Source organism: Phaseolus vulgaris, chromosome 4, assembly GCF_000499845.2.
Source record: "Phaseolus vulgaris cultivar G19833 chromosome 4, P. vulgaris v2.0, whole genome shotgun sequence".
Lineage (NCBI taxonomy): Eukaryota > Viridiplantae > Streptophyta > Magnoliopsida > Fabales > Fabaceae > Phaseolus > Phaseolus vulgaris.
In genome coordinates this window covers 2259113-2286765 of record NC_023756.2, presented here as the reverse complement: position 1 = coordinate 2286765, position 27653 = coordinate 2259113, and the positions used below count along the sequence as shown (strand labels likewise).

General features: G+C 33.7%; 4 protein-coding genes and 1 long non-coding RNA gene across 8 annotated transcripts; 3 read left to right on the top strand and 2 right to left on the bottom strand.

Annotated features, from left to right (window-relative positions):
• Positions 1-5017: 5017 nt before the first annotated feature.
• On the top strand, positions 5018-12106 carry LOC137836806 (uncharacterized). Of its 4 annotated transcripts, none has more exons than XM_068645549.1 (4): positions 5018-5601; positions 6570-6941; positions 7030-11299; positions 11608-12106. In XM_068645549.1, the coding sequence occupies exons 1-3, from the start codon at positions 5491-5493 to the stop codon at positions 11272-11274; spliced, it is 4728 nt and encodes a 1575-aa protein (XP_068501650.1). In that variant the 5' UTR covers positions 5018-5490; the 3' UTR covers positions 11275-11299; positions 11608-12106. The 4 variants fall into 4 exon arrangements, with proteins under 4 accessions (XP_068501650.1, XP_068501652.1, XP_068501651.1 ...); XM_068645551.1 differs by having other exon boundaries at positions 5042-5562; XM_068645550.1 differs by having other exon boundaries at positions 5042-5601; positions 7039-11299.
• A 3362-nt stretch (positions 12107-15468) lies between these two features.
• LOC137836805 (xyloglucan O-acetyltransferase 4) lies at positions 15469-21185 on the top strand. Its single transcript, XM_068645548.1, has 3 exons — positions 15469-16031; positions 16363-16652; positions 20041-21185. Exons 1-3 carry the CDS (start codon positions 15749-15751, stop codon positions 20827-20829), a joined length of 1362 nt encoding a protein of 453 aa, XP_068501649.1. The 5' UTR covers positions 15469-15748; the 3' UTR covers positions 20830-21185.
• Positions 21186-21560: 375 nt separating this feature from the next.
• LOC137836803 (uncharacterized) lies at positions 21561-22559 on the top strand. Its single transcript, XM_068645547.1, has one exon. It carries the CDS (start codon positions 21855-21857, stop codon positions 22407-22409), a length of 555 nt encoding a protein of 184 aa, XP_068501648.1. The 5' UTR covers positions 21561-21854; the 3' UTR covers positions 22410-22559.
• Positions 22560-25284: 2725 nt separating this feature from the next.
• On the bottom strand, positions 25285-26154 carry LOC137836804 (uncharacterized). Its single transcript, XR_011085346.1, has 2 exons — positions 26017-26154; positions 25285-25941 (listed from the first exon to the last, which is right to left on the bottom strand). It is a non-coding gene; the product is annotated as an uncharacterized lncRNA (long non-coding RNA).
• Positions 26155-26244: 90 nt separating this feature from the next.
• On the bottom strand, positions 26245-27169 carry LOC137836802 (uncharacterized). The gene has a single exon (XM_068645546.1). The coding sequence runs from the start codon at positions 27012-27014 to the stop codon at positions 26460-26462; it is 555 nt and encodes a 184-aa protein (XP_068501647.1). The 5' UTR covers positions 27015-27169; the 3' UTR covers positions 26245-26459.
• Between the last annotated feature and the right edge of the window lie 484 nt (positions 27170-27653).

Sequence of the window (27653 nt, the reverse complement as noted above, 5' to 3'; positions counted from 1 at the left end):
GGAGTGTCGTCGGTCGCTCCCATCATCAATCCTATTGCTCATTTCACGTAATTTTGTAATGCTAAAAAGCCTTTCAACTATATCTTGGGAAGCTTGTGGATTTCGATGGTTAGTGAGATTTGATGTCATAGGAACAAGGTTATTTTTAAAGAAGGTGTGGTGGATCTTTCAGAAATCTTTACTTTGGCTCAATTGAAGGCTTGGTCCTGGTAACTTCTAAAATACCTTCTGCTTGCTTTTCCTTCTCTGATTGGTGTCTTGCCCCCTTGTCTTGTTTGAATTCGATATAATTGGCCTGTTACTTTTTAGGGTGATAGTTTATGTATTTTGTTGGATGTTGGTTTTTGTGGGTTGTTGGGTTGGTAGTTGGGTTGGTGGCTAAGGCTTGTTGCTCTTTTGCTTCTTGATATGTTCGTAGTGAGTTTGTACTAGGTTTGTAATGTGCTAATACGTGGTTTTTAGTGGTAGATTAATATGGGCTCTTTCATTGTGGTGGTTTGGGTGGCTTAAGAAGTTGGATTATATTGTATAGGTATGTTTAAGGTTGAATCACCCCTTAAGTGATTCCTGTTATTCAATTCTTATTGTTGATAAAAAAAAAACTAATTGATATCTGATTAATTATTACTAATGTTGGATTTAAATAAACAAAGTAATTTATGAGAAAACATTATCCAACCTTAAACTAAACAATTAATAAATTTGACACATCAAAATATTAAAAAATTAAATGGTAAGCTAACAATTAGATAAAAATTATCTAGTTTTCGTGTATACTTGAAATATAATCGAGCAATCAAAATTAAAGACAGTGAAATAGCTCTTTTTAAAATGTATGTATCAAAATCAACTAATTAAAATAATGTTGCAATTAAATCAGATGGAAGAAAATGGAATTAAAGAAAAAAAATGAAGAAAGAGTTCATAATAGGGTTATATGAGAGATTTATTAAACCAAAATATTTAGAAATAAACAAAAAAGGGAGGAGAAAAAAAAAAGTCATTATGCATTTTGCATACTCATTAAATAATAGTACTTCTAATAATGATTAGAGATTCAATAATGATATGATCATCTTTAATTTTATTTACATACGAATATAAAAAAAAAGCAAAAACAAAATTGTAATATGAGAAATTTGAATTAGAATTCAAATTTAAATATTGTTTAAAAAAGAGTAATGTGTAAATGAAAACAATGTAGCAGGAACTAAATTTAATTTAAACATGTAAAATGTCTCATGTTCGTAACAAACACGAAATAAAAGAAATAAATAATTTGTTTGACAAATTAACTATAAATAATATATAAAAAACATTGTTTGGCATTTTAAATTTAAATAATTTATTTTTTAAAATATATATTAAAACACAAAGTTTTTACCTTAAAAAATATATTTATAAAACATAAAGTTTTAACATAAGAACTATTCCATAATTGTTGAAGAGGTGCTAAGAGGTGAATAATTATGACTTTAGGTATAGTTAATTATACATCATGGACATAATCTATTTATGCACCTCCTTCTACATTTATACCCTATTCAATTAATTTGTATACAATTTAATTATGTAATTAATTTCCAATCAAAGCAATTAAATCAAATTCTTCAAATTATTTTAATACAGAGATATTCAGTTTCAAATTGCAAAGTTAAATGGTTCATTACATCAAATTAAAAATTTCAATGACAAATTGCCTAAAAACTTAATTGATTCATTTGTCTAAAAATTAAAAGTTAAATTGCTTCAATTTTAGTTTCCTGTTTGACTTCTAATGTGAAATATTGTGCATGTGCAATCAAAACTAAGGATTTATTAGTTTTGAAATTTTTCTTTGGTTAAATGCATTCTAGAAAATTACATGGATTTAATAAATAAATAATTTTTTATTGTTTATACAACTTTAATTTATTTTGTTAATATTTAAAACTTGTATATTTTTTTTAAGTATACTATAAAATATCTTTATTTTTAACTGATGTTATATTTTTAATATTTTAATTGGTCTTAACAAAATAAATTATTAACAAATTAATACGATAAATTATAAAACAAAATTAAATTTATAAAACACGTGTGGATGAATATAAGAGACATTTACTATGTGATTTGGTTCAAATTTTGGATAAAATACATTCGAAACAAACATAAAAATTATGTGATTCAGTTTAAAATTGAAAAAAAAAATCTAAATCAAATTAAACTAGTTTTTGTGGTTTGATTTGAATAATTTATTATTAGTATATTTATTTGATCTTAACTTTTTATATAATAAACTAATACTATATCACGATTAATAGTTTCATTCTCCATTATATTAATTAAATGTTTGTTTTCTTCAACGTATATATTATTGAACAATGTATTTTTACATTAAAATTGATCTAATTTTATTATTGAACTTGTTGAAAAACGACCTTGGACATCTGACCACAATTATACTATATCATATCTCTAACTTTAGACAAGTTTATGTTGAAATCATTTTAATTTGGCAGCAAAACGATAGTTAACAGTAAACTAGTATTTTTTAAATTTCAATACATTTCTATAATTGATAATCATTCAATAATATTATAATATATTTTAATTTGTTTCACCACATATGTAACATCACACTTCATGCTAATTATTGAATACAATTATAACCTTTCATGTATTATAAAATCAATTTGTCTATAATTTTCCACATGTTAAACATAACTCATGCCAGAAATCCACTAACATTCACACATAGACACTTTATTCTATTTCCGTAAAACCAGTGTATAAAAAATAGCACTCGGAGATCTGCTCCCATCACATTACCATGTTCTCATCATGACATAGTCCCCTCTTTAGAAAATACATCCTCATATGACAAGACTTGTTGATTTCTAAAAGTGGTTGTGTACAGAGAATACTTTATGTGTTTAGCTAGGAGTGGTTGTATCCAAAAAAAGTACTTATTGTGTAGTTATAAGTGGTTAAGTCTAAATAACATCTATCATGTACCTTGAAATGTTAACCTGCATTAGTGGAACTTGATCGTGTTGATCAATAATTGGACATAGTATGATATGAACCAATATAAAAGTTCATTACATAAATATCTCTTAACTCTTGTCTTTTTAAAGTACATATTATGTATTTTCAAGTATTAAAAAGTCTTTTTGATATGCATCTTTCCTCTTCAAGTTGCGTCAGGTGAGGTTCGTCAAACGCATCTCTTGCGAGAAACTATCTGACAGTTCGTTTATCCAATATTAAAAATTTTATGATCACTCTTATCAAACACTACTTTGTGAAATTTTTTTAAAAATCTTAAATACACAATTCAACTCATTTTTCTTATATATTTTGTCTATTTTCCACAACACATCATCCTAGGCATATGACTTAAACAATTCGATTTTAGCATATTATAAGTTTTTTATATTCACTTGTCAGCTAATTCATAAACATTCCTTAATATGTTCAATCAAATATAACATTAAGAAACATGAAAAATTTATTGAGAAGAATTGTATCACTTGGCGAATTAAAATCCTATGCGTCATTTAATAATTTTTGAGTTTGAGTCTAAATTTGTTGGGCGAACTTCAATTTGCTAAGCAAATTTAGAAAGATTTTGCTAAACACATTACAATTTGTGAAGCAAATTTAAGTATAAGAGTAATATTAACACATTGGATATAATTCACAGATTATGTTGAAATTATAATTTTGCATTATCTTTTAAAATCAACTCAAAAGTGAAAGTTATCATTATGCACATTTTCAACAAGTTTAAATTGCACAAACACGTCCACTCACTGCACAAATTTCATGTTCAAACAATTTCAACTCATTTTAGTCATACAAAAATCATTGTACAATTTTGAAATTCTAGCATCCCCTAAACATAATCCCATTCAATAAATTAAAGCTAATTATTCTACTCCTAAACCTAGTCTCATTCGATAAACTAAATCTAACTATTCTACTAGGTTTTTAAATATGTTTTGTTAATTTGTTTATATTTTTTGTAAATACTTTTTAAAGTTCAAGATAATTAAACTAAAAAAACAAAAGTATAATGAAATATTCAATTAATAACTTCCCATATTTTCTTAGGACAATAACATGAAAACAAAAACTGCATATACATAATTTATTTCAATGAGAATCTACTAAAATTCTTCTAACAAACATCAGAATTAATGTCTCAACATCTATATTTATAAAATATTTCAATAAAAAAACCCTCATAATATTAGGAAATTAATTAATTATAGTAGCAGAAAATAGTATAACCCCAGGATAATTGAAGAGGCCCATCATTTGCTACTCCATATACATCAAACAAAGACTTGGCATGTCATGCAAAATTAGTAGCTGCAATGTTAATTATACACAAAAGTCATCATCCATCTCCATAAAAGGAACATATTATACCATGCTTCCATTTGAGTTTATAAATTAAAATATTACTATATTATACTACCATAGTTATGATCATATAATTAAAACTCTATAATTATTAATAATATAAAAAAAAGAGTATAAACTCAAGTCCCTAATATCTATTTTTTTGAACTGGGTACCATCAAATCAACCTTAAAGTTTTGGTATCTGAAAAAGTAATATCAAATAATAAAATAAATAAATCATTGATATCTAACACTAAAATAAAATTTAAGCTTAATAATAATGATAAAATTTAAATATACTGTTAATTTGTATAACCGTACAAATTTATTTTTTCCTTAAACAATTTTTTTTTTATAACTTTGTTACAGATGTAATGATATTTATTTTTTATAAAATATTATCTATTTTTTATTTACTTCTAAAAAAATTAATTTATTATATTGTATAATATTAAGAAGTAAAAGGTTGTCGAAGAGAGTAAGATAGACGCAGAAGACACGTGTATCCGTAACGGAAGCAGCAGTAGACGGTGTCGTTTAGCGTATCTACGTCGTCGTTTTAGTTGTGTGGGATCATAGATTTCAATAAAATATATAATATTTCTATTTTATTATTATTATTTATATTTATTTTTCTACTGTTTTGTGTATTCTCTTCTTCTCTAAAAATTTTCTCCCAAATTTCCCTTCAACAAAATCTCACCGTTTCGCGTGAGTGAAGGACAACAGCTTCTTCACCCAACCCTTTCTCTCTCTTCTCGCGATTTCTCTCTCATCTCGCTATTCCTTCGCACAAAATCTCTGGATTTCCGTAGTTTCCAGAGCGATCGCTCGATCTGTAACGAGAAGAAGAACCCTTTCCCTTTCCGTAGCCGATCATTGGGAACGCCCTTAACCGAGCCCTAAAATCCCCTTTTACTTCCTCGCCCAAGGCGGATTGGAGGAGGAGATCTGCGATGCCGCGCTTGATCTAGGGTTTCCCCCTTCTGCGCTCCTTCCAAATCTAGGGTTTCCAGGACGAGGCGTGCGAATTCGGTTTCGAATTGATGTTTCTTTTCAGGGACGAAGCTGGGATCGACACGGAAGATGGAGGATTATGCATGGGTGTGCTGGTGACCAGTGGAAACACAATCGGCACATGTGGCCTGTACCTGCTAACGCGACCACTGTAGCCATCGATTCTTCACCGTCTCAATTTATATGCAAAGTATATATAAATATATATAAATATAAATCTAAACCGTTTGTAATCTTTCGCTGCCTTTTCGCTCAATTTTCTCTACACACCCTTTTTTGGTTCTTCGACTGTCTCTCGATTTTCTCAATTTTTTTCATTAAAAAGTGTAGTTCTGATCTTAATTGAAGAAACTCGGGGAACTTGATTGTTTCAAATTTTTGTGTTCGTGTTTTTTCGGTTTGACCTAATTTTCTGGTTTTGTTTACTGTGATGGTAAAGGTTTTTATCGCTTGTGGGTCTTCGTTTTCCTCGATCTTAATCCAGACGAGTCGTGGGTTTTTATTTATTTGTTTTTTTTTTTGGATTTTGGAGATTACTTGTGTGTGAATGATGGAAATTTCCTCTACGTTTGAACGGAAGTTGTTGTTGGGGTTTTGGTACGGGATTCGTCTTTGTTGATTTGGGGAAAATGTTATCTTTTTCTCTCTGATTTTTTTAAAGCTTGTGTTCTACCTGTATTTTGATGGTTTGATTCATGGTTTGCTACATTATTTTTTACTAGACTTTATTTTCCAACTGGTATTTTTGGGTGAAATCTAGTGGATGGTTCCGCCTTTATGACATTTACTGGTCTACTGTGTTATTTAATGTATTAATGATAACATTTGAGTGGCAAACTTTGTTTAAGAATTCTCGTTTTTGCTAAAACTTGTAATACGATTTTAAATCCAGTGTGTAAATTGTATGCTTGGTATCTGATTCTGAATTTCTCCATATATAGCCAATTCCTATCTTCGACCTTTTGTTGTTTGTAATGGTTGCTGTCTGCATTTGATAACTAATTACTTTGTTATCTGTTATTGTTTCTACACTGGGATTCTTCTCTTAATTTTATTTGCTTCAACAACGTTCATAATATATTTCTATTCACAGCCATTGCCTTTTGCTTGATTAGTAGTAGATTTATTTTATTTAATCACTGTTTATGATCATTGTAGGATGGACGCAAGATTCGCGCTGGTGATTGTGCACTCTTCAAGCCACCTAGGGACTCCCCTCCTTTTATTGGAATAATTCGCAAGTTATCGTATGATAAACAAGAAAGTCCAAGTTTAGAAGTGCATTGGCTTTACCGACCTGCTGATTTGAAACTTGCTAAAGGAATTGTGCTGGAAGCTGCACCGAACGAAGTTTTTTACTCCTTTCACAAGGATGAAACACCTGCTGCATCATTACTCCATCCGTGTAAAGTCGCGTTTCTTCGTAAAGGTGTTGAACTTCCTTCAGGGATATCCGCATTTGTCTGTCGACGAGTTTATGACATTGAGAACAACTGTTTATGGTGGCTAACTGATAAGGACTACCTTAATGTTAGTTTTCTTATATTCTCTTTCCGTCCTGTTATATTGTATATAATGATTTTATTTATACATTTTTTTGGTCTGTTGATGAATTTAGGAACAACAGGAAGAAGTTAACCAGCTATTAGATAAGACAAAACTAGAAATGCATGGGGCTGTGCAGTCAGGAGGCCGTTCTCCAAAACCCTTGAATGGTCCAGCATCAACACAGTCATTGAAATCTGGTTCTGACAACATACAAAATAGTTCTTCCTTTGGTGCACAGGGTAAGGGTAAAAAGAGAGAGCGGGATCAGGGTTCTGATTCATCTAAAAAGGAGCGGTTATTTAAGATTGAAGATGGAGACTCTGGTCAGTTTAGACCGGAGAGCATGTTAAAGTCTGAGATTGCTAAAATAACTGATAAAGGTGGGCTTGTGGACTTTGAAGGAGTTGAAAAACTGGTACAGCTTATGCAGCCTGACAGCGCTGATAAAAAAATAGATTTACCTGGGCGGATAATGCTTGTCGATGTAATTGCACTTACAGACCGGTACGACTGTCTGGGTTGGTTTGTACAGCTCAGGGGTTTACCTGTGTTGGATGAATGGCTGCAGGAGGTCCATAAGGGCAAAATTGGTGATGGGAATATGCCCAAAGAAAGTGATAAGTCTGTTGATGAATTTTTGTTAGCTTTACTGCGTGCATTGGATAAGCTTCCTGTGAACCTTCATGCACTGCAGACCTGTAATGTTGGAAAGTCTGTCAATCATTTACGCACCCACAAAAATGCTGAAATTCAGAGGAAAGCTAGGAGTTTAGTAGACACATGGAAGAGGCGTGTGGAAGCTGAAATGAACATGAATGATTCAAAGTCTGGTTCGAACCGTGCTGTTTCTTGGCCAGCAAAGCCAGCAAACTCTGAGTCTCCTCATGTTGGAAATAGGAAAACAGGGGGATCCTCTGATAACGTTGTGAAGAGCCCTGCTATTCAACCCTCATTATCTAAAAGTTCCCAATCTAAGTTAAGTTCTGGAGAAGCTTTGTCCAAGTCTTCATCTCCTGGCTCTACTAAATCATTGACTACCTCAGTGGGCATGAACTCAAAAGATCAAAACAGTAAAGTCTTTGTTGGAGCTGCAACGGCAGATCTGCCTCTGACACCTATCAAAGAGGAGAGGAGCAGCAGTTCCAGTCAATCTCAAAATAACAGTATAACTTGTTCTAGTGAACATGCTAAAACTATTGGTTCTTGCAGGGAAGATGCGAAGAGCTCCACTGCAGTGTCAATGAGTGCTAGTAAAATTCATGGTTGTGCATCTCGAACTCGCAAGTCAAGCAATGGTATCCACGGGCCTGGTGCAGTAGGTCAGAAGGAGCACAACTCTGCAAAAATTTCAACCAGAAATTCACCGACTGAGAAAGTATCACCAACTCGAGCATCCCATGAAAAATCAGTTGACCAGCCCCTTGCCGATCAAGGGAATAACCAGCGATTGATTCTCAGGTTGCCAAACACTGGTCGCAGTCCTTCAAGGGGAGCTAGCGGAGGCTCTTTTGAAGAACCAGCAACAACGAGCAGTAAAGCTTTGTCTCCTGCTGACCTGAATGATAATCAGGACAGAAGATTGAAAACTAAGACCGAGTGTTTGCTGACCCATGTGTCAAATATGATAAATGAATCTTGTGATGCTAATGAAGCTTTGATTGGTGATGAAAATAAGGGCACTCCAATAGTTGATGAGCGATGCAGGGCAATTGAAGATAGTGACAAGGTATTAGAAACATCAAAACCAACTAGTTTGCCATCTGGATTTGTTTCCAGATCAGGGCAGACTTATGATGCTTCTTTAAGCCCCATGAATGCATTGGTTGAAAGCTGTGTAAAATTTTCTGAAGCAAGTTCATCCGTTTCCCATGGAGATGATGGGATGAACCTACTTGCTACTGTGGCTGCGGGGGAAATATCCAGATCGGAAAATGCATCACCTGTGGCATCCCCCGAGAGAAAGTCGTCTCCTGCAGGAGATGAACAATGCTCTGGCAATGATTTAAAGTTAAAGCATTCTGGTGAAGCAGCTGTTCGCACTCTTTCAGAGTTGAATGGTAGGGCTACAGGAGAGCATCCTTTGAATACAGTTGATTCATCGCAGATAAAAAATGAATTGAGGCATCCTGCCATGACAGTGTCACGTGATTTTCCAGGGGATGGTGAAACCATTTCATCTTCCCACGATACTCGTATAAATGTCTCCTCTACAGATTTGTTACAAAATGTTGAAGGTCCATGCTTACGGCCCGAAACCATAGAAGATGCTTCTGTAACTATACTGACTCCTAAAAAGGAGAGTAATGCAGACGCTGGAGTTTCAGACTCTAAACTAAAGCCAAGGGCTTCCTCTTTTGATGATGATCAGAAGGTTGATCACATGAAAGAGGAGATCATTGAGAATGAGAAAATGTTGGTTTCAAAACCTTTTACCAATGTTGAGTCAGAAAACGAATCAGGTGAAAAGAAGCCTGATTTAACTTCAAGTGTGGATAATGAGAACCATATTAGTGTGGAGAAAGCAACAGGTACAGGAATACTAGTGCAAAAGACCTCTCCAACTGCTGAAAACTCTGAGTCTATATATTTAAAAAAGGAGTTACCTGCCTCTGGTAATGCTTTAATGGTACCCATGGATGAAAATGCTGATGACATGAAGTCAGTAGTGATTGAGCCTGACGAAAGACGAAGGGAGCAGGATTCTTCTTCTCCAGATGATTCTAATGATTGTGCTGAAGATAATATGGGCAGAAAAGAGGCCATTGGTCAGTGTTCTGGTTCATCATCAGTTCAGCCAGATTTACAAACAATGTCTAGGAAAGAAAATGAAGTGTCCAAATCATGTGAGCAAAAGCTAGATGCAAATCCGTCTGAAGTTTCAGGAGAGAGGCATGCATACTCTGCATCTGGTGCTGATGCAACTGTAAAACTTGACTTTGATTTAAATGAAGGCTTTCCTTTTGATGACGCAAGCCAAGGGGAGATTGCCAGACAGGAAGATCCTATCACATCATCTGCAGTCCATGTTCCTTGCCCGTTGCCTTTTCCCATTTCGTCCATCTCTGGTGGCTTCCACCCTTCAATTACAGTGGCATCTGCTGCTAAAGGGCCGGTTATTCCACCAGAAAACCCATTGAGGATGAAGGGGGAGCTTGGATGGAAAGGATCTGCTGCTACCAGTGCATTTCGACCAGCTGAACCTAGGAAAAATGCTGAGATGCAGTCCTCTACTAATGATATTACTTCTGTTGAAGTCACTTCTATCAAACAAAGCCGTGCTCCCTTAGATTTTGACTTAAATGTGGCAGATGAAAGATGTTTTGAGGATGTTGGTTCACATGGTTCTTTAGAATCTGGACCACATGATCGTAGTGTGGGACTCGATCTTGATTTAAATAGAGTCGATGACACTCCTGAAATTGGTTCTTTCTCTATAAGCAAACTGGATATTCCTTCTTTACCAAGCAAGCCGTCATTGTCTAGTGGGTTGTCTAATGGTGGAAGTGTCTCAAGAGACTTTGACTTAAATAATGGGCTTGGTCTTGAAGAAGTTGGTAGTGAAGTCCCAGCACGTAGTCAGCTGATGAAAAACAGTGTACCGTTTCCAAGTGCTGTTCATAGCACGAGAACAAACAATGCTGAATATGGGAATTATTCTGCATGGTTTCCTCCAGGAAATTCCTATCCTGCAATTACTGTCCCGCCACTTCTGCCTGGTAGAGGGGAGCAGAGTTATGTCAGTGGTGCCGGGGCACAAAGAATAATGGGTCCTACAGGTAGCAGTCCTTTCGGTCCTGAAATCTACAGGGGATCAGTGCTTTCATCCTCTCCGGCTGTTGCTTATCCATCCACTACAGCTTTTCCATATCCTGGATTTCCATTTGAAACCAATTTTCCATTATCCTCAAACTCCTTTTCTGGGTCAACTGCATTTATGGATTCCTCAAATGTGGGCGGGCTATGTTTTCCTACCATGACTTCACAGCCAGTTGGGCCTGGTGGTGTTGTTTCATCCACGTATCCCCGTCCATATGTTATGAGTCTTCCAGGTGGTACTAGTAATGTGATACCTGACAGCAGAAAATGGGGAAGTCAAAGTCTGGATCTTAATTCAGGCCCTGGTGTGGCAGATACAGAACGGAGGGATGATAGATTGTCTTCAGGATTGAGGCAAATGTCTGTCCCAAACACACAAGCCTCGATTGAGGACCACTTGAAGATGCTTCAGATGGCAGGAGCTGCATTGAAAAGAAAAGAGCCTGATGGTGGTTGGGATGCTGAGAGATTCGGTTATAAGCAACACTCACGGCAATAGTGTCATGTTTCCTCAACACAAAGAGGTTAGCCACTTTTATGCTCTCTGGCCCTCCTAATCTTTTTGCTGTAATTTCTTGGCTGAGATTTGGTGTCATTTCATTATCAGTTCTCTTTCTCTCTCCATGAGTTTGCCTTGTATTTGGCGTTTTTAAATGGGCTATAACCGTCCATTTTGTCTGCTTGGAATCTTAACATATTTTGTTAAAAGAATAGTTCTCTATACATGCGCCAAATTTCTGGCTGTATTTGTTCGTTATACTGATGTTTTTCTATGCAATTTCCTTATTTTGTAAGAATCTGCTGTATTGAATTTGTATCTGTTCTGGTGCAGCTTTTATGGAAAATGTCTGATAAATTGGAGATACTTGAGTGTTGAGCCATGGACAATGAGCAGAGTTGGTACTCTTGCTGCTTCATATCTGACTTGATAAAGCGATCCAGATCCTCTGATGCAGTTGTTTTGTATGAATCTGCTCCCAGATTGTCGCTTGCAGATAAGTTTTTCCTGTGTAGATATCTAACTGAAACAGCAGGTGTGATAATGCCGCCGCCTAGAATCAGAGAAATTGGCATCAAGTGTTTGACTGTGACTGTTCTGCAACAGCACCGACCCCAATCCATTCTCGATCATTTGGAAGGAGAGGATTGGATGTATGAACTGGCTAAGGCTTGAGGCCAGTTTGTCTTCTTTAAATCATTTTTTTTTCAACTTTTGTTACATATATAGTTATTGCTGTAGTCTTGACTTTCGAATTTTGTCACTTATCACATTCTGGTTATTGATATATGCACAGGTTAGCCACCATGGCCTATGTGTCACTTCACTCTAATTGTTATCGCCGTGCACCTTGCGCCTTTTTCTTTTGGTATCATAACTAGAATTTGTTTATAGAGTTTCTTTGAATTCTTCCTTTATTGTATGGGCAATGCCTTGATGTTTTTAGCTACAACATAAATTCGTGATTCGTTAACTCATTCTTGTTACAATACTTATCCTTGAAAAAAATGAATTGTACTACCAAGTCAGCCGCACAGCCAGGCATATCATATGCACCCTCCTTCCAAGCAAGAATTAATCTTAGTCGCCAAGTTATTTAAAGTAAATATTTTTTACATGATGTTATGAGTACAAGTGATTTTGTATGTTTCAGTTCATTAGGTTGATAAATTTGACATAAAATGAGTTTCAATATGCTTTGATATGAGCATGAGGCACTTGGTTGTCAGAACTTGGAAATAGAGAAATTCAGTAAAATTGAGATACTTGATATTAATTTGTTTGTTTTGAATTAGCTACAAGTTGGTCATCATTGGTTCCTTGCCTAATAACATGCCAACCAAATCCTAAAACAAGACTTACATATCCTGGGAATTGCCATTTCTTCCCAAACTCATTTCACCTCCATCCTTTACAATGAGTTTCAATATGCTTTGATATGAGCATGAGGCACTTGGTTGTCAGAACTTGGAAATAGAGAAATTCAGTAAAATTGAGATACTTGATATTAATTTGTTTGTTTTGAATTAGCTACAAGTTGGTCATCATTGGTTCCTTGCCTAATAACATGCCAACCAAATCCTAAAACAAGACTTACATATCCTGGGAATTGCCATTTCTTCCCAAACTCATTTCACCTCCATCCTTTACAATTTTTACATTTATATAATTTACACCATAAATCTATTGTATTTTTTAATTTTTACAATAAAATCTTATAAACTATGGTTTTTCTTAAAACTTTATCTTCATTATTAGATAAAAACATGAAACCCTTCACACATTTTCTCAATAATGTACATTTTCCATTTAATTTTCTCTACAAATATTAAAACATAAAACCATATTGGAGGGCATGATATTATTCCATTTTCCATCGATCACTATGAGTTCCTTGTTTTTGAATGGGTATTAATTATATTAGTATTATAAATATTAACGTGAGATAAGGTCCACATGAAATGCTGCCTCGTACCATACTCATAGCAAGGAGGCTGTTGACTTCTGACAACTTATGCGATGTCACCATCCACTAAGAAGGTTGACTCAAAACTAAGCTCAACATATCTTCAAATAATTTCAATTTCCTACCACACGTGTTTCTTTTAATTTTAACTTAATTACATTTAGATTCATTTTATTTTACACTATGGAATATCATCAACATGTTTATGTAAATAATTTAAGTTACATATCATCAACATCATTTTTTTACTATAAAACAAATTAAACCTTGTTATCACCTTTGTTTAGTGATCCCATTCAACATTCAACATTAAAAAAAAAAAATACTTTTTATCCTTCTAAACAAAAGTTATCATTTTATCTATGGTCTTGAACGCTGACATTTATGGATGAATCTTTTATTTATAATTAGAAACTGATAAAAGGAAACATTTAAAAAATTTACATGTAATAAGCTATGTCTTTATACATGATATGTTTTAGTGAAGAAAATGGACCAACAATAACTCTAATCTTCAACTTCAATTCAACAAGTTCTATTATTCATGTAGTATTTTTTTACCACATGAATGCATTCAATAAGTTGTATTATTGTATAGTATTTTTTCTACAACTCCTTTCTAGTATGGATATGCTCACAAAAGTATAAAAATTTCACATTATTATTCCATCACATATAGTAATTATGATAATTAAATTTGTTAACTTCTATAAATTTTTTTTGTAAAAGTCATACTTATAAAAATTTGTAATTTTTATTTTATTTTTATTTAACCGTGATTCTCAAAATAAAATCCCTCTTGTCATTTATACTTTTATTCTTTACTTAATTCTTAATTTATATTTGAATTTATTATGGCCATGTAAAAATAAAAATGATAAAATAGAAAATCATATAAATACTTTCTTAAAGTATTTTTGTATTATATTTATTGATATTTTCAAAAGACCTTAAACCACACTAAAAAATGAGGGAGTTTATTTCTTTTGACATCTTTTCATTATATTATTCATTTTTTTTATTCTTCTAAACAATAACAAAGTTTAAACAGCTCACTACCCAATTTTCCATCATTACCATGTAAGAAATTATATTTTGACAACCATATGAAAGTTATATACAATTTTTTATATGATGAATTTAGAAAAAAAATTAATAAATAATAAATTTATAATTAAATAATATAAAAATATTAAAATAATAATATTAAAGACTGTAACTGTATATAAGTTGTCAATTTATCATGTAAGTTTATTAAATCACCCATTTTAACCTATATTTGTCATTATTATGTGATTGAATTGAATACTAATTTGTGATTGAATTTTCATGAACCATGTTCCACAAAAGAAGGGTCAAACTGCAGAATAGTAGTTGGTGTTTTGATCCAGCACTTCTGAAGTAGTCTTAGGCCTTACATTACACTAATCCATGACCATATTCACTCTCCACCAACACAACCTCAGCTGCAAAAAAAGTGTAAGAATTGTGAATGACAATGGTCCACACCCCAACAACATCACATGCTCTGCTTAACTTGTACCTTGACATCTGTCACATTCCACCCTTAATGCTATCTTCTGACAAAAAAAAGTACCCTTTTCATTGCATGCCATGCTTTCTCTTTCACAAGTTTTGTGCTCTTCCACAAACAGTTTTTCAAATTCTAACAAACAAAATAATGTGAGTTTTCTAAACCTTACTTTTCTGGCCCATCTTTATCAGGGGCCACCATCAACTGTCATCACTCAATCATCTCTAACAACATGTGTGGAAACTTGTTCCACAACCTTAAATTTGGCTTATGATGTCAAAAATGTAAAAATCACAACTAATTAACACTGGTCAATACTTTGAAAAATAAAATCACTGAATTTATTTCCAAATACTGTAAAAATATTCTATTACCCTATATGTTAGATCTGATGTATTACAATATCCCAAATGAAACACCAGAAGGAAACATTAATGGAATTTATTGATTAATTAGTGAATTTGAATAAATTACAGATTTTTATACTTTTGGTCTGTCAGAAATCATCTTAAAAATGATTTTCAAAGCAATTAATTATTCAAAAACCGTTTTATTGCAAGTGATATATCAGAAGTAAATGACAGTTAATATAATTCTTTGCCTCATTAATGTTTTAATTAAATTATTTTTAGCAGCATTGAATTGAAAGCAACAAAATATATCATAAAGTGAGGAAAAAGTAAAAAAAAAAAACAATTTTGCAATGATTTCTATCTTGGTTTTTCCAGATCAGTACAGTGTGTACAACTGGTGTGGCATAGAAAAAACATTCGTGTAACCTAAGTTTCACCATTGCAGTCACAACTTTTGTTTTTCCTCTCATCATAACAGTTACAACTACAGAAACTCTGTGAACACCAAAGTTTTATCTCATTATTATTATGATTAGAGTTTTGGAGTGTGATAGTTCTGTTCTCTCACATTGAACTGACCCCACCATTTTCTCTCCTTTGTCTCTCTTAAGTGTCAGAAGGATGTTGGAGAAGACCATGAAAACATCCAGTACGATGTTTCAGGACAAGCATCATAATCATAGCAAAAGGGAGAGATTTCTTGGTCTGACCTTAGGGAAGGGAGTGCCTTTTGTCTTGTCCACTCTCTTAATGGCTTCTGTTTTCTGTTTGTTCTTCCTCTACAATCCCAACCCTTCAATCCTCACACCCCACCAAGGCCATGACCTCTTTGAAAATCCCTCACAAAACCAAGAACATGCCATCATCACAACAAAGTCATCATCATCATCCCAACCACAAAAGGGTATGTTCCAAAATTATCACACACTCTTCATCATGATCATGTTCAGGTTTTTAAAAAGGGGTCCACAACCATGATTTCGTCCCAAAATCAAGTTTTTTTCAGAGTTCTAATGACCCACAAAGGTGTTACAACCGTGACATCATAAATTTTTAATCTTTCAGGAAAACAAACATTGGGATTCAATTGGGATCTCAATTGTGATTCAATTCCTTGATCATGATCATGGATTATGATCACCACCCTTTATGTTTATGTTTATGTTAACTTGATTTTGTGGGTCTGCATTTGTCCCATTACATAAATTTGTGTACTTTTCTTTATTTTGGGGCAGAACAGAAACCATGTGACCTTTCTAAGGGTCATTGGGTCCAAGCATTGGAAGGGTCATCAACCTATTACACCAATTCAAGCTGCCCTTCAATCCCTGATAGCAAAAACTGTTTCAGGCATGGGAGAAAGGACAGAGATTTTCTGAATTGGAGATGGAAGCCTGATGAATGTGATCTTCCAAGGTTTGATCCAAGGAACTTCCTCCAAATGGTTAGTGGCAAAACAATGGCTTTCATTGGTGACTCTGTGGCCAGAAACCACATGGATTCTCTTCTCTGTCTCTTGTCACAGGTTAGTATCTAACAGTAATTACACCAAATTCTGTGCTATTTACTCAAATTTAACACTTTTTGGTATTGTTATTAATAATTTTGGCCCACTATTAGGAAAAGTTAAAAAAAAATAAAAATTCTAGATAACATATATAGTATTCTTGATATTTACTTCTGCTTCTGTTAATGATTAGAATTCGATTTAATTCTCACTTAGTTTTTAATTTTTCTTTTAAAAATTAAAATGGTGAAAAATGTAACATGCCATTTTGTTAACAACCACATCATAACCAAATTTAATATATCATTTCATATATTACATAATCAATCTGATCAATTTATTAAAATCATTACAGTATATTTAGTAATTTTAATTAATATATTATTTATTTCTCATTCTAGTTTTGTTTTAAATACTCTTTTATTATTATGTTGCAATAAAATAAACTTTACAAGGTGATTAAACCAGAATTAAAATATCTATTGCACTTATTACAAACAAGATATTACAATAAATTTAGTTTATAAAAATATGAATATATCATTTCATATTTCATATAATTAAATTAATAAATAGATTTAATTATAAATATACTCAAATCATTAATTAAAATTCATTTTAATATCAAGTAACTTAATATTTTTTAACAAAATTTCAATGTTATTATATGATCTAAGCTGATAAATGACTCGATTGCAATATAATTAAATTGATATCTAAACATGTGATTGTCCTATACTATATAATATTTGAGTTTAATGATTATGAATCAATTAAAAATGATATTTGGGTAACTTAGTTTAAGAAAGTTATGGTGAAACAAGAATCCTAAACCAAATTGTGATTGAATTTCAAGCTATATTAGTTCCTTTACACGTTGCACACTTGAGTAGCATAGTTTTGGGCTTTCGGTGGAGCTCAAATTCTTTGCTTGCATACAAAGAGAATGTGATTCTTGTCAACAAATAGAAGGGAAGATTGAAAGGAGTAGAAAGGGAAAATATGCTTGAGTGTAATACACATACAAATCTCTATTTCAAAATTTAACTTACAAAGACAAAATATCATTCTCTACAAAATGTCATTTTATTATCTGAGAGAGATGATTAATAAATTTTGGAGTGTGAACCTAACTGAGATCATTCTTTTGCTCATTTGCAAAACATTCAATACACCCATCAGTCTAAAGCTATATGAAGACAACTTCTTTATTTGGCAACAACAAGTTGATCCAACCATTCAAGGTTTCAATATTTCTCACTTCTTTTGGAAGATTCTTGTATTCCTCATCAGTTTCCTTGTGCCTCCGATGCTACCTCTAGCACGATTAGTTTAGTGTTCAAAACTTACAAACAACAAGATCACCTCATCCTAGTGTTCATGTCTACTTTCATTCTCACCAAATGGTTGGTATTTGCACCACTTCACATTTAAAAACATGAAAATGAGATCATACTGTCACAACGTATTTTCTTAATATCAAGAAGATCGTTGATACGCTCGTCGTTGGAGCACCTCTTACCATTGCAGATCACAATAAAGTGATATTTTAAGGTCTACCAGAAGACTATGACAATTTTATCACCTCCATCACGACTTCCACTGATAGTTCTTGAGATCCCTTCTCTATTCTATTTAACGACCTCTTGTTTTCTATAACTAATAACTAATCTTCATTTTCTTCTCTTTTTGTTATATTTTATTGAATAAAATGTTATTCTATTATTGTATTATAAGACTATAAGAAAAAGAAAGAGAAACTCTTAAACTCTCTTCTTAATTTCGTTGAGACTAATTATTAAAATACACCAATTTCATCCTAATTTATCTACATGATTGATGGTATAGAAGACAAAGTGTTTAGGAAGGTGAGTAATATTCTATTATTATACTTTAAAGGTTATTTTATTAGGCTTACATGAAATTATACTCACCACCTAGTAATTTTGTTTTTTAAACTCATTTCTCATTATTTTCATTTCTATTCTTGTTATCTTTTATCATTACACTCCATTTATGCTGTTGTAAATCATTTTACTCACTTTTTCCAGTTCAATAGTTAGTTTGATCATACATTTTAATTCAACCATCTTACGTTTTCAACTTTCATTTTCCAAAATCAATTTATTTGCTACTTTTGAATACCCCAACATTAAGAACTCTTCTCTAATGGGAAGTTGCGTGATAATCAACATGCAATGTGCGAAAAAAATAGTAAATTGTTGAAAATTTAATTGATGTCAATTTGCTTACTTCTTTTGTAGTTTGTTGTTGGTAGGAATAATTTGAATATCATTTCCTAATTAATTGATTATTAGTTGTGAAATTGGCATCAGTGTTTATTTGACTAATTCCAAATCTTATAATCAGTTTAATACCCAACACTAAAATATCTAAATAATTTAAAATAAAGCAGTCAATTTTTTTTATTCTTAAAATAAAAGCTTTTTTATTTTTATTTAGCCATTTTTCGAAATATACTAGTATTATTTAATAATAATAATACAGCATTATCTTCATTAGAGTTTTTTAGTATAATAAATATTTAACTTTTGTATAATTCAAATAACATTATAAACACATCATATTGCTTATTTATTAGTATTAACAATTCAGTCAAGTTGGTGAATAAAGTTATGACAAAAACAAGTTCAAACTCCGAAATATTCTCCCCTCGTGCATAGGGAAAAACAATGGAATTTGTCAGCAGAAAAGTGTAAGTGTGATGAAAGAGACTCACGTCAGTAAATAACTTTTGACCCAATCAACTTTCAGAAGAGAATTTTTCACACTTGCAGTAGATTTGGATACTTAGAATTAATGATTTTCACACTAGTTTTTCTGATATAACTAATGAATTGCATTTTCTCTCTCTTTTTCCAATAGTTTCATATCTTATGAAGGGTTATGATAATATCATAAAAAATAGTACACCTCTATGAAAAAATATATTTTTTTCAACTGTTGCAGTTATGTTTAATCTGAATAATGTTATGTCAATATCAGTAGCATGTCATCAACAGTAGAGAATTTGAAATAGCATAGATTCTTCTCTCTCCTCCTTTGTTGTGTTTCTTATGAAACTGATAATTAAGAAAGAAACCATAGTTAATGGAGAATGAAGCTGACTTTTTGCTTCATCTACCTTGATTTTTTATACATTCCTACAGTGTAAACACATAATTCATACCCTTTATCTGTCAACAGTTATATTATTTTTTCTCTAACAAGCCATGTTTCTCATCTCATTGATTAATGTGATACTATCAATTGATCCAAACCAAATATGCAAGTGCGTATCTACAATAAATAAATAGAGAGATTTTTCCAAGAACATTACACTATTCCAAGAACATTACACTAAGAAAACTAAGTTCACTGAGAATTTTGTTGAAAAACCTTGCAGAATGAACTTCCGAAGGACATTTACAAGGACTCAGAAGACAGGTTTCGCAAGTGGTATTTTCCCATCCACGACTTCACTCTGATGATGTTGTGGAGCAGGTTTCTGATAGTAGGCGAGGAGAGAATGGTGAACGGCACAGGCACCAGCATCTTCGACATGCAGCTGGACAAGGTAGACAGTGATTGGGCCAACGAACTCCCCAACTTAGACTATGCAGTGATCTCAGATGGACACTGGTTTTTCAGAGGGATGCATCTGCATGAAGGAGGAGAAGAAGTAGGGTGTGTGTACTGCAACGAGCCAAATGTCACAAGCTACAACGTGGACTTCCCCTTGAGAAAAGCATTCAGAACAGCCTTCAGACACATCAGTGAGTGCAAGGAGTGCAGAAGTAAGAGGATGGTGACAGTGTTGAGGACCTTTGCATCAGCACACTTTGAGAAGGGGTTTTGGAACACTGGAGGGTACTGCAACAGGACAGGTCCAATGAGTGAGAGTGAGGTGGATTTTGAGAAGTTTGAATGGCAACTGAGGAATGCTCAGATGGAGGAGTTTGAGAGAGCAAGGAGTGAAGGTGAAGAAAAGGGTGATAGGTTTGAGGTGGTGGATGTTGCAAGAGCCATGCTGATGAGACCAGATGGGCACCCTGGTAAGCACTGGGGGAACAAGTGGATGAGGGGTTACAATGATTGCACTCATTGGTGCTTGCCAGGGCCTGTTGATATGTGGAGTGAGTTGTTGTTTTCTGTGCTCAAAAGGGTCTCTGCATTTGATCTCAGTCAGGCTTAAACATTCATATGTAGCTACAAACATTTACATCACAGATGCATATTCTTTTTATAGTTAGAAACAAATGCATGCATTCTTTTCTTTAGAACACAGTAATGGTAGTAGTGTAGTGTCATTATAGTTGTGATCACTGGTTCTGAATTGTGGCTGAAGTTGAAGCAATTTTGATTGTGGATGCTAGCTGTAGTGAAGGATTGTGACCATACCAGAGGATTCAGTGGCCAACAATCTTTGACTTGCCAAATTATTAGTTTGCATAGTGTCTTTTGTTTGTCTTTCTATAGAACTCAATGTATCATTTAAATCCAATGGTTTTAATTTTAACAGTTTTTTACAATCAACATTTGAATCTATCATTATGGTGTAAGAACTTGTTTAATTATCTCTTATTATGATTCTATGTAAATTAATCACAAAAGATATTTAGTGTTATCCTAAATTTTCAAAATGATAGAAGAATAATTTAATACAAATTATAGCACTTGAAAAAAAATATTAAAAATTGTAACGGGTTCGTACAAAAGCAAAAATAAAAAGATTAATTTTTTTTATTTCGTCTAAATGGGAATGAATTCTTGAAATAAATATTTCATATTCTTTTATGAGTGCTATATTTTTTTTAACGATTTTAAAGTTTAAGAAATGAAGCAATTATTGGAAAAAAATAAACGAAAACAAGACAAAATTACTCATTTTCTTCCTTCTATTTATATTCTCTTCTTCTTGCGTATGCTACACACCATTCATCTTCAACGTAATAACCACCTTTTCTTTTTCCCGATTCAGCCATAACGGTGGCACAGTTTCACGCATTGAAACCTAACGCCATCGTAACCGCAACGTTCTTCTCCGAAACCCTTACTCTCTCATTCCTCCGTGAAACGCACGTTACAGAAAAGTGCTTTCTCTTGTTCTTCTTCAATCTCTTGTTGTTGTTGGATTTGCGATCGGTGGTGAAATCTGGCGTTTGCGGGAGTTTGGGAGAGAGATCGGAATTAGGTTAAGGGGAATCGAAGTGCGTTTCGATGTCGGAAGGGTTCGCGATCGAACTGTACTTGGATCCGGCGTTGGAGAATCAGGTGCTGAAGGCCTGGAACGTTCTCGCGCGCCGACAAATCACCACTCACCTCATCGAGATGGAGTCGCGCCCTCACATAACGCTCTTCTCCGCCCCCTTTCTAGAACCTTCCAAGCTCAAATCGCTTCTCAGAACCTTCGCATCCAAGCACGATCCTCTCTCTCTCTCCTTCTCCTCCGTCGGCACCTTCCCCAGCCACGCCGACAACCTCCTCTTCCTCGCGCCCACGCCCTCCCTCTCCCTCCTCGAATTCCAGTCGCACCTCTGCGACGCCATTGGCAAAGAAGGCTTTGAGATCTCCGACGATTTCGCCTTCAATTCCTGGATACCGTACTGCTCGGTCGCGCACCACGTCCCCAAAAACAGAATGCCCGAGGCTTTCTCCCTCTTGCGGGAACTCAAACTGCCGGTTTCCGGTTACGCTACGGACATCGCGCTCGTGCAGTTCTCTCCGGTTCGCGAACTCTTCTCCTTTGTGCTCGGCAACAATGTAGACTCTTGAACTCCTATTTTAGCACTAATTTGTAGTTTCTGGCTGAAACAAGTTTCTCCATTAAACTAGAATGAACTTGTGCTCTAGTTATCTGTAGATATTTTTTCATATAATTTTTTTTTTCTCTAATAGAAGCTCATATGCTAAAATTTGTCTAAACATATTCTTAGCTGACTTTCATAGGTTTAAATTAGCTTATAATTTGTTTGATTCCTAACACGCACGATAATACTTTGAAGTTTGCTTGTGAAGATGTTAGAAAAGAGAGAGTTTCTTAAATTGTTGAGTTGGATAGGTGGTTGTTGTTTTTATTAGGGTGAATCGAGTTGGGCTGGAAATAGTTAAGACACTGTTATTGTAATTCTTAGAAGAAATACAATTTAAAGTTTAATTATTCATTTAGTTTTATAATTATATAGTTTTTCTTTTATACTCAAATATATTTTTTAGTTCATGTTTAGTCTCTCTATTGTTTTTAATGTGTTTTAGCTTCTACTGTTTAAATTCATAAGAATTAAAAGAGATTAAAAGTAACATAATAAAGACTATTTTTAATATAGAAACTAAGAGATAAAATTTGTTCAATTATAGAAATTAAATGAGTAATTGATCCAAAATCAGTAAATGTAGTTGAAGGTGCACTTTGTGGCTTAATTTAGCCCAAAATTACAAAATCCATGAGACTTGAGTGATAATTAACATACTTGTAGGTGATTAAAGTGATAATAAGCAATTAAGTTATAGAGACCTATTCTTATTTTTCTTTTCGTTCAGGAACTAAAATGACAAAGCTTCACTCTATTGAGCACTTCAAACTTTCGAGGTCCAATTGAGCTGTTTACCCTTTTAATTTTTCTTTTTTAAATTTATGAGAACTTTGATTTGTTTGACCTTATTTATTTTGTTTTATTTCTCTTTTAAGTATTGGTTTTGGAAAACAAGTTAACTCAATGTTTACTCTGAGGTTCTGATTAGATAAACTCCTCCCAAACAGTTATGGGATAGGATAATAAGGAAATAAGTGAGTAATGGATTGTGTTTTTCTGTATGAGCTAAAATCATTTTATAAAATTTAAGCTCATAAATTTATTTTGATTCAATGGAGAATTTCAACTAAATTTTGTTTTTCTTTTTTTATAGGTGCTTATGATAAGACATGAAAATTTGAGTTTTGTTTCTTTATGCATGATTGTGTTTACTTTTAAAAAGAGTAAAGAGCTATGTATTTCTTGATTTACCGTAAAAGATTTTTGTTGGAGTAGAGTAATTGGTTCTATTTAAAATATTGTTGTTGCAATTATTGTTAAACTAGCTTGATGATAATGAAGTACTACATCTTAGATTTAAACCCACATTTAAAATGAATGTATTGGGATAAACTCTAAATTTTGATGAGAGTAAATAAGTGAAACTTATTTGCCTGTTTTGTGGGTTGAGTGAAACTTAAACTCTCATTTTAAAATGATATTAGAGCCACCTCTAATTATCCTCCAGAGAACACACACATGTATCGGAGTCATATAAGGACTTTTAGGAGAGAAAAATATGAAGCTAATGTGTAGAAGTTCTCTCATAATTTCTCTAAATTATTATTTTTAACTTGTGAATTGTGCTTAAGCTAATTTTAACTTACAGACAAATTAATTTCAGTTTTTCTTCTTCTAAAAGTTCTTATGAGAAACTCTTCTAAGCATGCCCTTGGACCTAAACCTACTGTTGGTCTACTAGACAGTAACCGATTAATGATGATATGAGTACTCTTCAGGGCTTAGGCAAAATGGTATAATGCAGAGCTTTTGTCTGTAAATTGAGATTAATCTGTTTAATGGTTATTTGTGTCTGTTCTGTTTGGTGATTGTTAGCCACTGGGATGATAGGCACTCACTATTGGCTTATTGGAATGAGAAGAATATAAGTAGAATTTATGGGATTATATGACACGGAAGTCTTTTAGGGTGGCCCATATATATTATTTCTGATTTGATTTCTTTAATCTTCACAGACTATCTAATCGGTATTGAAATTCCTGGAAAAAAATCAACAGTAAATTTTGTTGTTTCTTTAATGATTTTAGACATCATAACCTTCTGCAACTTCAAAGCTTGCACCCAAGTGCAATATTTGCGCACTGGATTCTTGCTCAGCTGACAGTTCTGGTCATCTAATTCCAATCTACAAAATTGTCCTACCATCTCTTTGCTTATCTATCTGTTTTTTTATTTATCATAGCTATTTTCATTGGCTCTTTTTTTGTTAACATGGTATGGTTTCTTTATATTCAATTAGTTGAGTTCATTAGATTCTTCTCTGTATCAGCTGTGAGAAAATCATTCAGTCATGTTGTTCCTTATGATCCCTGTAACCTTGTTACTGGGTTGTCTATATCTTCATTAACACTCGGTCGCTAAAGAGTTTCGAACTTTCGGTGGAGGGATTTGTAAAATAAAATTTCAACCAAAACGCTACCTTACATCACTGCATACATGTTAATACGACTGCAATGAGTAACGATTTCTGCATAACTGTTATTATATTTCGGCTATATTCCTTGTTGCCTTGTGATCTCCACCAATTTTGGTGTTATTAGTCACTCAACTATCTTTGCATCTCTGTGATGTCACCAAGCAACTTGAACGATGAAAGGAGCTGCACTGGATTGGTTTTGGAATATCCAACTAAAACAAACAGCAATTCAGATATCCAACTAAAACAAACAGCAATTCAGATCACAACATTAACGTTTTCAAAGCTCTGTTTCTATATTGATTTGGTTATCCCGTCTAAAATAAATAAAATCAGAACGGGTTGTCCCATTAAAAAAAAATCAAATTTGCTCAGTTACTTATTGAAACAAATACCCATGAAAAAAATACCACAACTATCCTCATGTACCTGCAAATACTTAATATTTTTAAAATTTTAAGTACAGAACTATTTAATAATTCATATTTCTCTCACCAACACCTACAAATTAAATACCATATTAAGATTTTAACTTGCCCGGCCGAATCTTGGATCTTTTCCCCATCCTAATCTTGGATCTTGGAACTATAATTGTGATTACATTAATACCACAATTATGGCCATTTCGATCACACATGTCTGCAATTTTTCATCATCCCAAAGATTGTGACAAAACTGCAACTATATAACCAACCAATTTTCACAGCATCTCACCAAGCTAGATTCTTGACTGAATTCAGAAAGTTTCAGACCTTAATCTTCCACCACATTCAAGTCACCAACCCACTTTCAGACACACAGTCAGCACTCCACCTGGAATACATCATCAGTCCATTTTGGGTGGTCCATCTCCATCCACATTCCTTCCAAACAGACCGGTCGCATAAGGCATTATGCAGTCACAGAAGAATGAAAAATCTTGTCAAACAAATCTTACGTTGTTTCTTGGTACATTTGTGAATGATACCAAGGTAAAAACAACACCATGTTCCATATATCAGACCCAGCACAAGACAACACCATAACTGTGGCTGCTTCCTGTCCGCCATTTCCCCAAATGTCAAACATTACAACAAAACTGCAACCATGATCACAATTTAAACCCTCTATTCATAGCATATTCAAAATTCTCCACAATAAAGTGTCACACTACCTTTCACAGGTACCTCTTCTTTATTTCACACCGTCTCAGCCCTTCCATATTCTCCACCAACTTCTCCAAGTCTCCCAGCACATTTCTAAACATTTAGCACTCCACCTCAGACACATTACCAATCCATTCCAAACTCGCCATTCACATTCATTTCAATAACACATTTATTCAGACAAAAAAAAAAACCCACCAAACCAAATAAACAAGGGCGCAAACAACAAAGACAAATTAACAATGTTCCATCTGTCAAATTTGGTGTTCCCTAACACCATAAATCATTACAGCAAGAGAATTTCGGGAGGAACCAAAACCCTCCCAGATCATCCTCGATTCAAAAACAATCAAACGCAGTTAACCATCTAATACAATATTACTAACTTAACATTAACAAAATATAAAAAAAAAAAACTAGCAACTGCGGTGTTCTTAGGCATAACCTTAGGTCAGGAGTCTACATTGTTGCCGAGCACAAAGGAGAAGAGTTCGCGAACCGGAGAGAACTGCACGAGCGCGATGTCCGTAGCGTAACCGGCGACCGGCAGTTTGAGTTCCCGCAAGAGGGAGAAAGCCTCGGGCATTCTGTTTTTGGGGACGTGGTGCGCGACCGAGCAGTACGGTATCCAGGAATTGAAGGCGAAGTCGTCGGAGATCTCAAGGCCTTCTTTTCTGATGGCGTCGCAGAGGTGCGACTGGAATTGGAGGAGGGAGAGGGAGGGCGTGGGCGCGAGGAAGAGGAGGTTGTCGGAGTTGCTGGGGAAGGTCCCGACGGAGGAGAAGGAGAGCGAGAGAGGATCGTGCTTGGATGCGAAGGTTCTGAGAAGCGATTCGAGCTTGGAAGGTTCTAGAAAGGGGGCGGAGAAGAGCGTTATGTGAGGGCGCGACTCCATCTCGATGAGGTGAGTGGTGATTTGTCGGCGCGCGAGAACGTTCCAGGCCTTCAGCACCTGATTCTCCAACGCCGGATCCAAGTACAGTTCGATCGCGAACCCTTCCGACATTGAAACGCACTTCGATTTCCGTTCACCTGATTCCGATCTCTCTCCCACTGATTGCAAATCCAAGAAGAAGAAGAAGAAGAAGATAAGAAGAAAGAAGAAAGAGGAGTGGGTTTTTCTCTCTGACTCTTCACACCCTATCACAGCTACTCAGATTTTTTCTTATTCAATCATTTATATATACTCTTATTTATTTGGATTTCTTAATTATCGAGAATAATTTCATTATGATTACTACAATTTTACAAAATCAATAAAATAGATAAGTTGTGTTACTAATGAAATCGTGTTAAGTGTTAAGGTGGCATCGGATATCTAAACTATAATCATTAATTGAAGTTATTTTCTCTTCATACAACTTACTCATTTATAAAATTTTATCTATTTTTATGATTAAGATGTGAACTTATACCTTAACAAAAAAATATAAATACAAGGTTTCTAGAAAAAAAATTAATATTAATTTTATCTTATTTTAATTCTTAGTTTTTCTTGTGTGAATATGTATAGTCTTTTATTTTATTTTTTTATTTTTATTATGTCTTTTTAACTAAATTTAAAATGAATGTAGTGTTTCTATGTATTCATATTCTATATTCTTTAATTTGATCTAACCAAGAAAAATAAAATAGAAAAAATATT